Source organism: Chiloscyllium plagiosum, unplaced genomic scaffold (assembly GCF_037043375.1).
Source record: "Chiloscyllium plagiosum isolate Xiang-an unplaced genomic scaffold, Cpla_swu_hap1 HiC_scaffold_6, whole genome shotgun sequence".
Taxonomy (NCBI): domain Eukaryota; kingdom Metazoa; phylum Chordata; class Chondrichthyes; order Orectolobiformes; family Hemiscylliidae; genus Chiloscyllium; species Chiloscyllium plagiosum.
Genome location: NW_028270144.1, coordinates 84,391,847 through 84,404,937, shown reverse-complemented (window position 1 = coordinate 84,404,937; position 13,091 = coordinate 84,391,847). Strand labels below are relative to the sequence as shown.

The window sequence follows — 13,091 nt, the reverse complement described above, 5'->3', positions numbered from 1 at the left end:
CTTAGAAATTTGCAGACTAGAATGTCCTTAGCAAAATTCATCTATGTAACGTATGTTCAGTTACATGCCAATAAAAGTAGGAATGTGATCCAATATTTAAATTAAATAATATCTACATTGTATCCACTTTCAAAACGTAGAGATTTTTCTAAATCCTTCCATACACCTACACAGCTAAATTTTTTTTATGTTACATCAAAAGGTCTGACAATTTATTTAGGAAAAGCATAATTAAAGAGTATTGAACTATGATTTAGTTTCTTACCATTTGGTAAAATACTTGGTCGCCAACTCCTCAAGATCGTGTTAAATTCTTCATTAAATGTGTGATAGCAGGAGTCACTAAATATGTCATCATTTCTATTATTTTCAAATAGATACTGTAGAAGGAAAAAAAATAAACCTGCAATAATCCTGTGACCAATCAACCAGAATGTCAAAGATAGAATTATAATTCACAATGCCATCTTTCAAACATGTCAAATGAGCCATATAGAATTGTGGTGTCAAAACAATAGGAGAATAGAAATATAGTTCTGTCATGTTTCAAGTAACATGAAAAATAAACTGACATTCAATATTTACTAGAGATTAGCACACAATCAAGTGGATTCTTGAAATAAATCAAAATCAAGAGCAGAAGTGTTTCTGGTGATCTGGCAAAGGTAAAATCAGAGGGCTGTCCATTTTCAGGTTGCTCTCTAGAGCTTGGTGATCAGTTTCTAAAGAAGGCTGAGAGCTCTTCTGAACTTATACCAAGAATAAATCTTGGGAAAGGCTCTTGTAAATGACAACAGCTTCCCTGGAAATGATTCCAAGAAATTGTGTGTTTGGCTCCTTGACCATTCCACTTCACAGTTATTTCAGTAAAACTGGCTTGTTGCTAGAAAGCAAAACAACAACCTCTTCTACATTTCTTGAAGTATCTGCATTAAAGTTTTGTATGACAACATGTTTCAAGCTAGAGCTACTTTTGTACATAGCCAGCTAACGATGAAAATATTTGTCACAAAAGCCTGTGGACGGCATGGTGGCACAGTGGTTAGCACTGCTGCCTCACAGCGCCAGAGACCCGGGTTCAATTCCAGAGACCCAGGTTCAATTCCCGCCTCAGGCGACTGACTGTGTGGAGTTTGCACATTCTCCACGTGTCTGCGTGGGTTTCCTCCGGGTGCTCTGGTTTCCTCCCACAGTCCAAAAATGTGCAGGTTAGGTGAATTGGCCATGCTAAATTGCCCGTAGTGTTAAGAGCAGGGGTAAATGGGTCTGGGTGGGTTGCGCTTCAGCGGGTCGGTGTGGACTTGTTGGGCCGAAGGGCCTGTTTCTACACTGTAAGCAATCTAATCTAATCTAAACAGTAAAAGTTCAATTACAAACTAGAAATGCACTTTTCAATGGTTAGAAAATTGTCAACTCTTGATAAAAATAGATATTATCTGAGAAGCTAGTTACTTAACCAGGCAAATTCCTTTAATATGCAGAAATACATTTGTGATTAAACACATTTTTATATACAATTGTATTGTCTAAGTCAGCATTCTGATAATTGTAACATTCTGGGAACAGGATGTTCCAGTGGTTTTAATCCTGCCTAGGAATAAAGTCTGGGCTTGGTGTGAGGTTTTCAATATGTTGCACACAACAAGAAGTTGTGTGTTTGTGTGTGTGGCTTTAGTTAGTTAGATGGAGGCTGTCAGAGGGGAAGGTTGCTATCTTTGCACTGCTAATCAATCAAGTACTTAGGATTAGGCAGAAGAGGCTCTGCCTTGAAAAGGCACTTCAGTATCAGACTCTGAGCAGTCTGAACTCTGGAGAACTTTTGGAAGCCAGTAGGCGAGCTAAGTGTTGTGGTTAGGGCTCAGGAAAAGCTTTGGGAGAGAAAACAGAAGCTATGCGCCATTAATAGTTTAGTGCAGCTGAAAGAGAGGGTGAAGGAAGCCCACAAACAGCACTATGTTTGAGCAGCAAATGGATGGTTAATGGCATTACCATTGGTGAATTCCCCACCATTATCATTGAGCAGAAAACTGAACTGGACCAGTTGTACAAAAGCTGTGGCTACAAGAGCAGATCAGAAGCTAAGTGTTGAACAGTGAGTAACTGACCATTTGTCTCCCAATGCCTGTTCAGCATCTAGAAGGCAAAAGTCAGAAGTGATTTGTTAACATTATCCACTTGCTTGAATGAGTGCAGCTCCAACAACACACAAGAAACTTGACATCATTTAGAACAAAGGAGTCTGCTTGATTGGCACTCCATCCACCAGTACAAACACACAGGTGTCAGCAGCTTGCACACCCTCTATAAGATGCACTAAATTAAATCCTTTAGGCTCCTTCCATTACACTTTCCAAACCTGTGACCTCGACCACCAGTAAATATAAGGACAGCAGATACATGGTAGTATCACGATATGTTAGCTCTCCTCCATGCTATATCCTATCCTGGCTTGGAAAGGTATTACCATTCCTTTACAGTTATAGAGTCATAAAGTCATAGAGATGTACAGCATGGAAACAGATCCTTCGGTCCAACTTGTCCATGCCAACCAGATATCCTAGATAAATCTAGTCCCATGTGCCAGCATTTGGACCACATCCCTCTAAACCCTTCCTATTCATACAGTCAGTTCTGCTTTAATGTGGTATTTCCACTCTCGTGCAATCCCATGTAATAAGAATATCATGTAATAGCAGCACCATTAAAAACTAATGTGCCCGGAATTGTTTTATAACCATTATACACTTTAAAAGTTTGCGCTTTAGAAACAGTGTCCCAATTCGTCAATCGCATCATGGCAAATTTGCATTAACAAAACGCGTGTTATAGCAGAATGACTTATATACCTATTCAGATGCCTTTTAAATGTTGTAATTGTACCAGCCTCCACCACTTGCTCTGGCGGCTCATTCTATACACGCACCGCCCTCTGCATGAAGAAATTGCCCCTTAGGTCCCTTTTAAATCTTTCCCCTCTCATCATGGATCTAGTTTTCAAATCCCACCGTGGGGAAAAGACCTTGTCTATTTATCCTATACATGCCCCTCATGATTTTATAAACCTCTATAAGATCACCCCTTAGCCTCCAAAGCTCCATGGAAAATAGCCCCAGCCTATTTAGCCTCAAACCCTCCAAACCTGGATACATTCTTGTAATTCTTTTCTGAACCTTTTTAAGTTTCACAGCATTCTTCCTATAGCAGGGAGACCAGGACTGCACACAATATTCCAAAAGTGGTCTAATCAATGTCCTGTACCTCCCAACTTCTATACTCAATGCCCTGACCAATAAAGGCAAGAATACCAAATGACTTCTTCACTACCCTATCTACCTGTGACTCCATTTTCAAGGAATTATGAACCTGCACTCCAAGGTCCCTTTGTTTAGCAACACACCCCAGGACTTTCCATTAAGTATAAGTCCTGTCCTGATTTGCCTTTCCAAAAAGCAGCACCTCACATTTATCTACATTAAACTCCATCTGTCACTCCTTGGCCCATCTGATCAAGGTTCCATTGTACTCTGAGGTAGCCCTCTTCGTTGGTGCACTACCCTTCCAATTTTGGGATCATCTGTAAACTTACTAACCATACTTCCTATGTTCATATCCAAATCATTTATATAAATGATGAAAAGCAGTGGACCCAGCACCGAACCTTGTGGCACACCACTGGTCACCAGTCTCCAATCTGAAAAGCAACCCCCCAGCACCATTCTCTGTCTTCTACCTTCAAACCAGTTCTGTATCCAGATGGCTAGGTCTCCCTGTATTCCATATGATCTAATCTTGCTAACCAGTTTACCATGAGAAATGCCTTACTGAAGTCGATATAGATCATGTCCACTGCTCTGTCCTTATCATTCCTGTTTGTTATTTCTTCAAAAACTCAATCAAGTTAGTGAGACACGATTTTTCACCTACAAAGCCATGTTAAGCATCCCTAATCAGTCCCTGCCTTTCCAAATGCATGTAAATCCTGTCTCTCAGGATTCCCTCCAGCAACTTGCCAATCACCGATGTCAAGCTCACTGGTCTATAGTTCACTGGCTTTTCCTTACCACCTTTCTTGAATAGTAGCATCACATTAACCAACCTCCAGTCTTCCGGCACCTCACCTGTGGCTATCGATGCTATAAGTATCTTAGCAAGGGGCCCAGCAATCACTCCCCCTAGCTTCCCATTGAGTAGGGTACACCTGCTTGAAAAAATCTTGGAACTCTCATTCTAACATTACTGTAGCAGTTGAAAAAGGAAGTTTACCATCGTCTTAGAACATAGAACATAGAACAATACAGCACAGAACAGGCCCTTCGGCCCACGATGTTGTGCCGAACTTCTAACCTAGATTAAGTACCCATCCATGTACCTATCCAAATGCCGCTTAAAGGTTGCCAATGATTCCGACTCTACCACTCCCACGGGCAGCGCATTCCATGCCCCCACCACTCTCTGGGTAAAGAACCCACCCCTGACATCTCCCCTATACCTTCCACCCTTCACCTTAAATTTATGTCCCCTTGTAACACTCTGTTGTACCCGGGGGAAAAGTTTCTGACTGTCTACTATCTATTCCTCTGATCATCTTATAAACCTCTATCAAGTAACCCCTCATCCTTCGCCGTTCCAACGAGAAAAGGCTGAGAACTCTCAACCTATCCTCGTAGACTTCCTCTCCATTCCAGGCAACATCCTGGTAAATCTTCTCTGCACCCTCTCCAAAGCTTCCACATCTTTCCTAAAGTGAGGCGACCAGAACTGCACACAGTACTCCAACTGTGGCCTAACCAAAGTCCTGTACAGCTGCAACATCACTTCACGACTCTTGAATTCAATCCCTCTGCTAATGAACGATAATACTCCATAGGCCTTCTTACAAACTCTATCCACCTGAGTGGCAACCTTCAAAGATCTATGTACATAGACCCCAAGATCCCTCTGTTCCTCCACCTGACTAAGAACCCTACCATTAACCCTGTATTCCGCATTCTTATTTGTTCTTCCAAAATGGACAACCTCACTCTTGGCAGAGTTGAACTCCATCTGCCACTCTTCAGCCCAGCTCTGCATCATATCTAAGTCCCTCTGCAGCCGACAACAGCCCTCCTCACTGTCCACAACTCCACCTATCTTCGTATCATCTGCAAATTTACTGACCCACCCTTCGACTCCCTCATCTAAGTCATTAATAAAGCTTGTGCTTCTCACAAGCAATTATAGATGGGCATTAAAGGCTGGTCTAACCAGTAATACCCACTTCCCAAGAACAAAATTAAAGGTCATAATGGAAAATCACATGTTGTAGCAAGGGCACAGGATGTGTTATATAAACAAGGAGATTGCCAGGACATAAAGAACAGACAAAATGCAAAGAAAGAGACTAGAATGAACTCATCTACACAAAAGAAATGAAAAAATAAGTAAGTTAGTAAAATTGCAGTTATAAAGTACACTGGACAGATATCAGTTTTGAGTGGTTCACCTTGGCCTTGGAGAAAGCAGATTGGTGATTCACTTTAGTAATTGAAGGAACCCAGCCATAAAAATGAGTTATATTTTGGAGGTTAAGAGCTGAGCTGATTGACATACTTAACAAAAAATGGAATGAAAAGTTAATGAATAATTTCCCATGATTATGGGAGAACCAAGATCAAAGATACGTAGTGTTAGCATCAGAATTGAGCTGGTTGAAAATACCTATATTAATAATTAAGAATTGCAACAAATAGTCTTCAAGAATACGACAAAAGAAAGATGGACACTTACTTAGAAAGTGAAGATTTGGCAAACTAATGGGGAATTAATAGCAAGGTATAGGGTTGCAGAAATGTCCTGTTCCTCTTGTTAGCAATGCCCATCGGGGATCAGTTGTCACAGTATATAATGCTCGCTTGTCAATTTGTCTTCATACATCTACTATAATCCATTAAGTTAACCTTGTTGTGACCAACTGAGATGGTGGGTGACTAGAACAGTTCATCCCACCTCACCTAGGAGCTTAATAATTTGGGATATCCATCTGGAACTGTAATAAATTAGGAAATCTTGCCTGGATTCTTGTCACAACATAAGATATATCTGACTGAAATGCTACATTTAGAAAATAAGTTATCTTTAGATTTAAAACATTTATAAATAATGAACACCAAATACAGCACATTCAGTAATAAAGCAAACACAATGTGGTAAGGTTTATCTATAAGCAAATTTAGTTATTTAACCAACCTGTTGAATTCCTAGGCATAGATAATAGAGGCTATCAGGTGCATAATGTTCACCATTTGGTCTTCGAACTTCCTTTATAAATGTAGCCAATCCACAGTCAAGCTCTGCTGCAGTATATGACAACAGTTCCCCTTTAATGTGTGCAGATTTTTCCAACACTGGAAGAAGTGGGGAAAAAAACCATTTCAGTTTAACACTTTTATCTATTTCAATGATCTCTGGCTAGCTTTCCATTTTTCATCTTATATCAACTTCAACTCATTCAAAATTCTGCTACCTAATCCAAATGCACCTTTAATTTCATCAATTCATCACTCCCTGTGCTTCCTGAAAATTTCATTTGTATTCAGTTCTCTCCATGGTCTCACTCTTCCCATTTCTATTAATCTACCATGCTCTACAACATCCCAAGACCCCTGAATTTGTTCAATTCAATGATTTTAATGGTATCATCATTGGTTTGCCTATTATTGGTGACATTGGACAAAAGATTTGAAATTTGTTTGTACCAATACCTATTTATTAGGTATATTTTATACTCTGTGGTGAATATAAATGCTTCTTCAAATAGATAGAATTATAAAGAGTTCAAATTGATAGAAACATTAATTGTTCCTTTGTTAACCATCCATTACTTCAAGAGTGTGGATAAATGCACTTCTATCAAATCATCAAAGGGACCTTAATATTTCAGCATTCAATGCAGTTAGAGCATATAACACAGAATTAAGGCCATATTAAGAAAAGATGATCGTGCTTTGCAACCCTTTTTCCAATGCGATCCTATTTTAAACACCACCTTCCAAGGTCAATTAAGGTTGGGCAACAAATGCTGGATTTGTTCATGAAAATTAACTCAACTTCAGATGCCAATAAAAACAAAAAACTGAATGTTGCTATGCTGTCTTATTACAATATATAATTATAACAGTAAACTATTATTGATATGAATATAAATACAAAAAAAAATCCACATTTTTTAATGTAAATTCATACAGGCTTTGGTCAAGCTTCCCATTTCTTTCGTGTCAGAGAACTGAATGAAGTCCCTCTCTACAACATCTCCCCACACAAATATATGCATTCTTATTAATAGCACATGTCTCTCTATTGTACACACTTGCTCCCTTTCCAATACCCCCCAAACCTCTTCACTTGCTTAGTGGCTCCTTTTCTCACCCATCCTGCTCAATTCACTCACTTAGCGGCCTGGCCTTCTTCTTAGTCTTACACAGAGCCACAAAGTCTTGATGACATGGCCGCAGTGATTGAAACAGGCATCAATTCAATTTACTAAAAACAAAGAACTGTGGATGCTGGAAATATGAAACAAAAACAGAAACTGCTGGAAAAACTCAGCAGGTCTGGCAACATCTGTGGAGAGCATTCAGGGTTAACCTTCGAGGTGCAGTGACCCTTCTTCAGAACTGGGGTTCTTCAATTTTGAAGAAAAGTCACTGGACCCAAATGTTGACATCAATTAAATTTAATTAGCTGAAACTTGTCTCTATTGTTCTCTGGGTAGCTAGCAATATTGTATCAAAACATATCAATTTTATCCTATTTTGCAAGGACTCTCATTTAGACTTGTTTCAATGAAGAACCGATTTCATAAATAAAAAGTACACCAGTTGAATTTGCAGCAGGAGCATGTAGTTAAGAATACATTTTAGAATACTAATTGATCTGAAAATTGCATTGTGTCTATTTTCTAAAAGTACTTTGATTAATGAACAGCACTTCACAATACCTATCCAATTCTCAAACAATACAATATTAGCATATTGCAAAAGATTTGTACATCTTGAGCTTTTCTTTTTGTTTTGTAATGGACAAGAATCTAATCATCTTGCATTATAAATATCTGATTGAATAAAGAAAATATTTACAATCTGCAGTTTCATTAACTGGAGAGTAGAAGTGGTCAACCGTCACAGGTTTCATTCCAGTGCACAAGTTTAAACATCTCACTCTTTACCTTATCAAATCAGAATCTGCCTTTCTAACTTTGGGACATTCTAGTCTTGACACATCTTCACTTATGTCCTATGTAGACAGTATTTTCAAGTCTTTCACAATGAAAAACAAACTAGGCCCAGGCTCCCCTGCTCCCAGATTGCCCCTCTGGTTCTGCCAATTCCTGCAAAGCCTTGGTCTTTCACTGCAGCCCGAGACACTGCCAAAGCCTGAATGGTCTCACCAAAAAACTGGCAGCTCAGCACTTTGTCCCAGTCGAACAAACGACAGGCTCCTAAATCTGCTCTCAGCTTCAACTGACAATGAGAAATATATGAGATTCTTAGGGGATTTGAGGGTAGATGCAGAAAGGTTCCTTCCACTTGTTGGAGGGTTGAGGACAAGAGGGTAAAATCTCAAAATATAGGGCTGCACTTTTAAGATAGAGATGAGGAGGAGTTCTTCCCTCAGAAGAAAGCAAATCTGTGGAGTTCTTTACTGCAGAGAGCTGTCGAGGCTCGATTGTTACATATATTCAAGTCTAAGATAGAACAGGATTTTAATCAGTGAGAGGAAAAAGGGTTAAAGAAAAAGGGCGCAGGAAAGTAGAGTTGAGGATGATCAGATCAGCCATGATTTCACTGGGTGATGGAGCAGACACAATGGCGGGTGAGAGGGTAAAGGTATAAAATAGACATAAGAGGCAACCTTTTCACGCAAAGGGTAGTACATGCATGGAATGAGCTGCCAGAGGAAGTGGTGGAGGCTAGTTCAATTGCAACATTTAAAAACCATCTGGATGGGTATATAAATAGGAAGGGTTTGGAGGGATATGGGCTGGGTGCTGGCAGGTGGGAGTAGATTGGGTTGGGATATCTGGTCGGCATGAACGAGTAGGACCAAAGGGGATATTTCCGTGCTGTAGTACATCTCTATGACTCTATGTCTTATAATCTTCATTGTTGAAATGCAGCAGTAGAAAGGAAATGGAGGTTGGAAAAATATTAAAGTATGGGTCGCCCAGAGTAGATGATAAAAGCATCTATAATCAGGACCAATAAACTCACAGCTGCCTTTTCCCGTGTCTGATATCCACATCCTTGATCAGGCAATGAGTGCTTTGATCAGCTGATGCTCTCTCATCTAGATGACAAATAGGTTATAGGTTATTTGCTTCTTGGAATGCTAGATGTTGGAGGCTCGCCCTACAACATAGTTATTTCCTAGGTCTGGCGAGAAAATTCCTTCAGCATCCATCATAATTGACTACATGAAAGCCACAATTGGTGGCAGGATGAGAAGGTCAGCATGATACTATAGAATGGAAATTATTTCTGGTGGTTACAGGAGGAGGCCAGAATTGAATATGTCACCCTCCCAACTAATTAAAAGCCATTCCTGCCTTCGACCTCACTCCCACTATGGGAGCACAAAATTCCACTCAATGAATCGGTGACTAAACATCATGGAAATGTAAAGTATCATCAAAGAAACTTACAAGCAGAGTTAAATCCATCCATCTCAACAGTATTCTCACTCTTTGCTTTCTTTGTTGCAATCCAATGTTTCCACGCAGTTATACCATAAATGTAACTTAAGGTAAAACCAATCTCAGGAGTGACAATGCTATCATCTTGTGAATGACCATCAGAAAATGCTTTTTTCTTTGCACCCTATGAAAGCAGAACTTATTAGTCACATTTTAAAAGCGAGACGCACCAGACACAAAATACCAGTCTAATACATGCAAGTTTGGTTTAATCAGTAAAATGGCATTTTACAAAATATAAATGACCCCAAATGGATCTGTAGTTTGTTTATTAATATAAAGGTAACAAGATAACTTTGTCTTCTTAATGTCTGCAGAGTATGAAATATACGATAAAATAATGAGGCAAAGGCAACGTGGAGACAAAGAAAACTGGATATATTGGTATCAATATAAGAAGATAACTGGGGTACAGTTTTCCTGAATTAGATATCGAAGTTTGTTAAATATAACTAAAAATGTGCTTTTAAACTAGTTGTTAAAAATAGAAGACTGTAAAGTTCAATTTTCATTATTAAGTACAAAACATGAAAAACCATGGCTATGTTGAACGAAATGGCCCCATACCTTTCTTCTACACTGAGGTCTAGTCTGTTCCTCATATTCTTCTCCAAATACTGGTGGTAACAGATATTCACTCTCGGTATCCAACTCTTCAGCAGCTGTTAACACACCAATTCTCTTTGAATGAACATGATCGATGATCTTAAAACCGCCCCCCCCCACAAATATCACCAAGCCTATGATAGAAAGCATTTTGGGTAGATAGCATTTAAGAACTCTGCTCCATTGAGTACTGTTTTGGACAGTTAGGTACCTCTAATTCCAGTGCATATGAGATCTTGTTCAAATGTAAAATCTTATTTATCTATTAAAGGGTATTAGCACTGAAATGCAACAATAGGAAAAAAATGACATGCCTAAGGTTGTACTAATGCTTCAAATAAAGATTCAATAGTTTCTGGATCAACCACTGTGTGCAAAGGCATAGCTGCAGGATGACAAAGATGAATATATGACATTTAGGAATGACAGGAAGCCAAGAAAATATGGAAGAATGGTTCTGTTAATTGATGATGCTATTAGCACAATGAAGTTCAGGAAATCAAGTTGTAAAATTGGTTTGGATAGAGATGAGAAACGATAAAAAGCAAGTAGTCACTTGTGGGATTGATGTATCACCCTCAAGTCTTAAAAGAAATGGCTTGTTTAATAGTTGATAAGTTGGTTTTAATTTTCCAAAATGCCTGGATTTGGGGAAGATTTTATCACATTGGAAAATAGGAAATGTGACTCTATTTTGAATAAAGGGAGATGGACAGAAAGCAGGAAATAGGCCAGTTAACATAATAAATAGGATTGGAACCTACTATTAAAGATGCTAAAGCAAGGCACCTAGACAAGTTCAAGGAAATCAGGCACAGTTAACATGGCTTTAACTAATTTACTCGAGTTCTTTGAGGAAGTGATGTTTTTATGGTGGAGAAAGGGAACAAGTGGGTGCGTAGTGTATAGATTCCATAAGCATTTGGTAAGGTGTCATATTAAAGGGTGAGCAGAAAATTAAACTTAATCGTATAGTGGGTAATGTATGGTCATGGACAAAATAAAAGCAAAAATAGTGCTGATACTGGAAATCTGAACAAACACAGAATGCGGAAGAGACTTAGTTTTCTGGACAGAAGATTAGCTTGTCAGTAGGAACCAGACAGTATTCATAAATGTGTTATTTGTTGTTTGGCAAGATGCAATGATAAATACTAGTAATGCAAATATCAAGAGGTGTCATGTTTAACATGTCAGACCACTCAGGGCAGAAATCATTTTGGCGTAGCGCAACTACAAATAAGATAATGTTTGGTTAAAAATAGTGTGAACTGTAGTAAGCAGATATCCTCACAGCCAGCTTCAAGAAGAACTCTACATGTGTCAATCCAAGATACGATAACATTCAATTTTTCTAGTTTGGCTCAATTATTTAACTCAAGACATGATCTAATAACTTGGCTTAATTCATTAATAGTGTTTAGACAATTGTGTCAGCTGTGTACTAAGTTATATCTAGTAAGAATTAGTTCCAGCTTCCTCTGCAAAGAAGGGACCAAAATCAAATCTTCATGATTATATTTTTGCATTGTCATATTTTAATATCTAGGAATCTATTAAATTACCATGCAGGTAATGAATCACTTTTGACTGAAAAGAGAGAATAGTATGTAATTTCTCACAACTCCAAACACTGTCAGCTTCAGTTAGACCGCATTTGGGACTTCACAAGAGCAAGTTAATTGGCTACTTGAACAGATTTCCCAAATGTTACTTGCCACAACAAAGAATACAGAGAAACAGACCATTTGATGAAGTACATACAATGTTTGTCATGGAAACTTTACTCTCTACCCACTCATTTCACATAACTATTTGAATATTTTGAAAGATTCCATATTGAGTTCCACATGCAGAATTTTTAATTAAGATGTTCATCAATTCTTCATCTTCTCAAGTCAGTCTTCTTGATTATAAAGTCAGACCCCAATGACTCTATGCCATCACACCTACAGTATGTGCTTCTAATTAACTGAATGGCCAAAATCATATAGATTTCTAATGTTGCAACTTAATGTGCAGGTCTTGTACTATTTCAATAGTATCTCCCTACTTTTGCAATTTGAATCAAAATTCATAATATTCAATAAAGGCCCTGAATTGTCCTTTTATGGTCACTCTATACATGATCAACTGCCTTGAAAGACCAGTGTAACTGCAAACACTGTATTCCTTCTCCGCTAAATACTATTTAGAATGTTATCATTTAATCTATTGATTGCAACACATATTAGAGGAGAAATTATCATTAAAAATATAAATGAAGGCATATTTAGAAATAAATATTGTAATCAGTGGAATTTTAGTTAAGGAACTTACTTCTGGGAAAATCAAGCTCCAAGTCCAGCGCAAGTTCATACTGATTACCAGGCACATTGGACTGTTCTTCCAAATCATCTTTAATGGTCCCAAAAACATCCAAGAAACTTTCACCATTCTCATCGTTGTCAATACCTAAAAACATATTTTTGCATTAGCTCATCAATAATATTGCACTTTATTAAGGCTGAATTATATACCTACGTACTTTTGAAGTATTTTTCAGGTGCTATGATAGACACTCAAGATTCCCTGAAAATGAATAAATGTTTTCTTGATAAATACATTTATAATAAACTGGTAGATAAATTGATGTGGGGAATCCAAATTCAGATTAAAATTATCAACTAAGAAGGCAGTTCAAATCATCAAAGCAAGGAAAAGAATGTACAAGAAGAAGAACCATGTCAGCATAGGATACATTATAATGATAATG

General features: G+C 38.2%; 1 protein-coding gene across 3 annotated transcripts in view; it reads right to left on the bottom strand.

Moving 5' to 3' along the window:
- zmym2 (zinc finger, MYM-type 2) overlaps positions 1–13,091 on the bottom strand; it is a 153,803-nt gene that overhangs the window by 14,948 nt on the left and 125,764 nt on the right. For all 3 annotated transcript variants that reach the window (XR_015757444.1, XM_087988156.1, XM_087988157.1), the window contains exons 18-22: positions 12,656–12,790; positions 10,298–10,392; positions 9,680–9,854; positions 6,226–6,383; positions 266–380 (exon numbers count right to left, since the gene is read on the bottom strand). Coding sequence is in view for 2 of the 3 variants with exons in the window: in XM_087988156.1 (XP_087844282.1) it covers positions 266–380; positions 6,226–6,383; positions 9,680–9,854; positions 10,298–10,392; positions 12,656–12,790 (678 nt within the window). In the remaining variant the exon portion in view is untranslated. The remainder of the gene's footprint in view (positions 1–265; positions 381–6,225; positions 6,384–9,679; positions 9,855–10,297; positions 10,393–12,655; positions 12,791–13,091) is intronic.